The sequence below is a fragment of the Oryzias melastigma genome, unplaced genomic scaffold (assembly GCF_002922805.2).
Source record: "Oryzias melastigma strain HK-1 unplaced genomic scaffold, ASM292280v2 sc03312, whole genome shotgun sequence".
Lineage (NCBI taxonomy): Eukaryota > Metazoa > Chordata > Actinopteri > Beloniformes > Adrianichthyidae > Oryzias > Oryzias melastigma.
In genome coordinates this window covers 1,130-2,387 of record NW_023419880.1, presented here as the reverse complement: position 1 = coordinate 2,387, position 1,258 = coordinate 1,130, and the positions used below count along the sequence as shown (strand labels likewise).

The 1,258-nt window shown below is 36.7% G+C and overlaps 1 gene segment (V, D, J or C); it reads left to right on the top strand.

Moving 5' to 3' along the window:
* The first annotated feature begins 563 nt into the window (after positions 1 to 563).
* LOC112138805 lies at positions 564 to 1,050 on the top strand. The segment is given in 2 exon segments: positions 564 to 620; positions 728 to 1,050. Coding segments are annotated over 2 exon segments (375 nt in total).
* The last annotated feature ends 208 nt before the right edge of the window (positions 1,051 to 1,258 follow it).

Below are 1,258 nucleotides of genomic sequence, written 5' to 3'. Positions count from 1 at the left end.
ATTAATTGAGCAAATGTCATCTATATTGTTTTTTTTTTTCCTAAAAGCATTTTATAAAAATCATTTTGAAGCATATGCATCAAAATATTCTTTTCCTACAGGTTGCAAAACATAAAAAAACACTGACATGACTTGGCGATATGAATTAAATACTGTCTCACTATATAGCAGATGATTTTGCTTAATATTAACATATTTATTTAAAGGAAGAAGATCCTGAATGTAAACAAAGACAGAAGTTTAATTCTAGAAAATGTTCATTTTCAACCAGATTGTACAAAACTTGTGATAAGATTTAGTGTCTGATTTTTAACATTAAAAAAATATTTTTCTTGATATTAAAACGTTATTTTTCATTTGCATATTAATTATTATTGAATTGTATAAATAGCCAATAAAAGCATTTCCATAGAGACACTTTGCATCAGCAGCTCCATGCTCCAGTGCTCTGGGAGACTTTATAGTCCTGAGAGTTGAAGACTGGATGACTGACAGCTGTCCTTCATCACAGCAGAAGACACACAAATCCTCCTCCTCCTCCTCATCATCATCATCATCATCATCAAACATGAGTGTGATCTGCGTCCTCATCTGGACTCTCCTCTGCTGCTGCTTCACAGGTAAAGTCCAGAGAATCCAACTCCTCTCCTCTATGAACATCCGTCCCTCTGAAATGAAGGCCACAAAAGCATGAAGCTGCTTTCTGTTTCTGTCTCTGTATCCTCAGAGTCCAGAGGACAGGTCACAGTGACTCAGCCTGGAGCAGTGAGCTCCAATGTGGGAGGATCTGTCTCCATCTCATGTACAACCAGTCAGGATGTTTATGGCAACAACTATTTAGCCTGGTATCAACAGAAACATGGAGAACCTCCTAAACCGCTCTTTTATTATGTTGGCGGCAGAGCATCAGGAACTCCAACTCGTTTTACAAATGGTGGATCAAACTCTGATTTCACTCTGACCATCAGTGGAGTTCAGGCTGAAGATGCAGCAGTTTATTACTGTCAGAGTGCTCACCACATCAACAGTCAGTGGGTGTTCACACAGTGAAAAACAGTCGTACAAAAACCTCCCTCATTCAAACAGAACAGAAACTGATGATACAGTTCAATGAAGACACACACACATACTCATATTAACCAGCTTTAGTGGTATCCACATTTATAATAATTCTATTATTTACTTTTAGATATTAGTTTTTGGTTCTTTGCTGTCATGATGGTTAAATCACAAAATTCTTATTTTCTATTTGATTTGA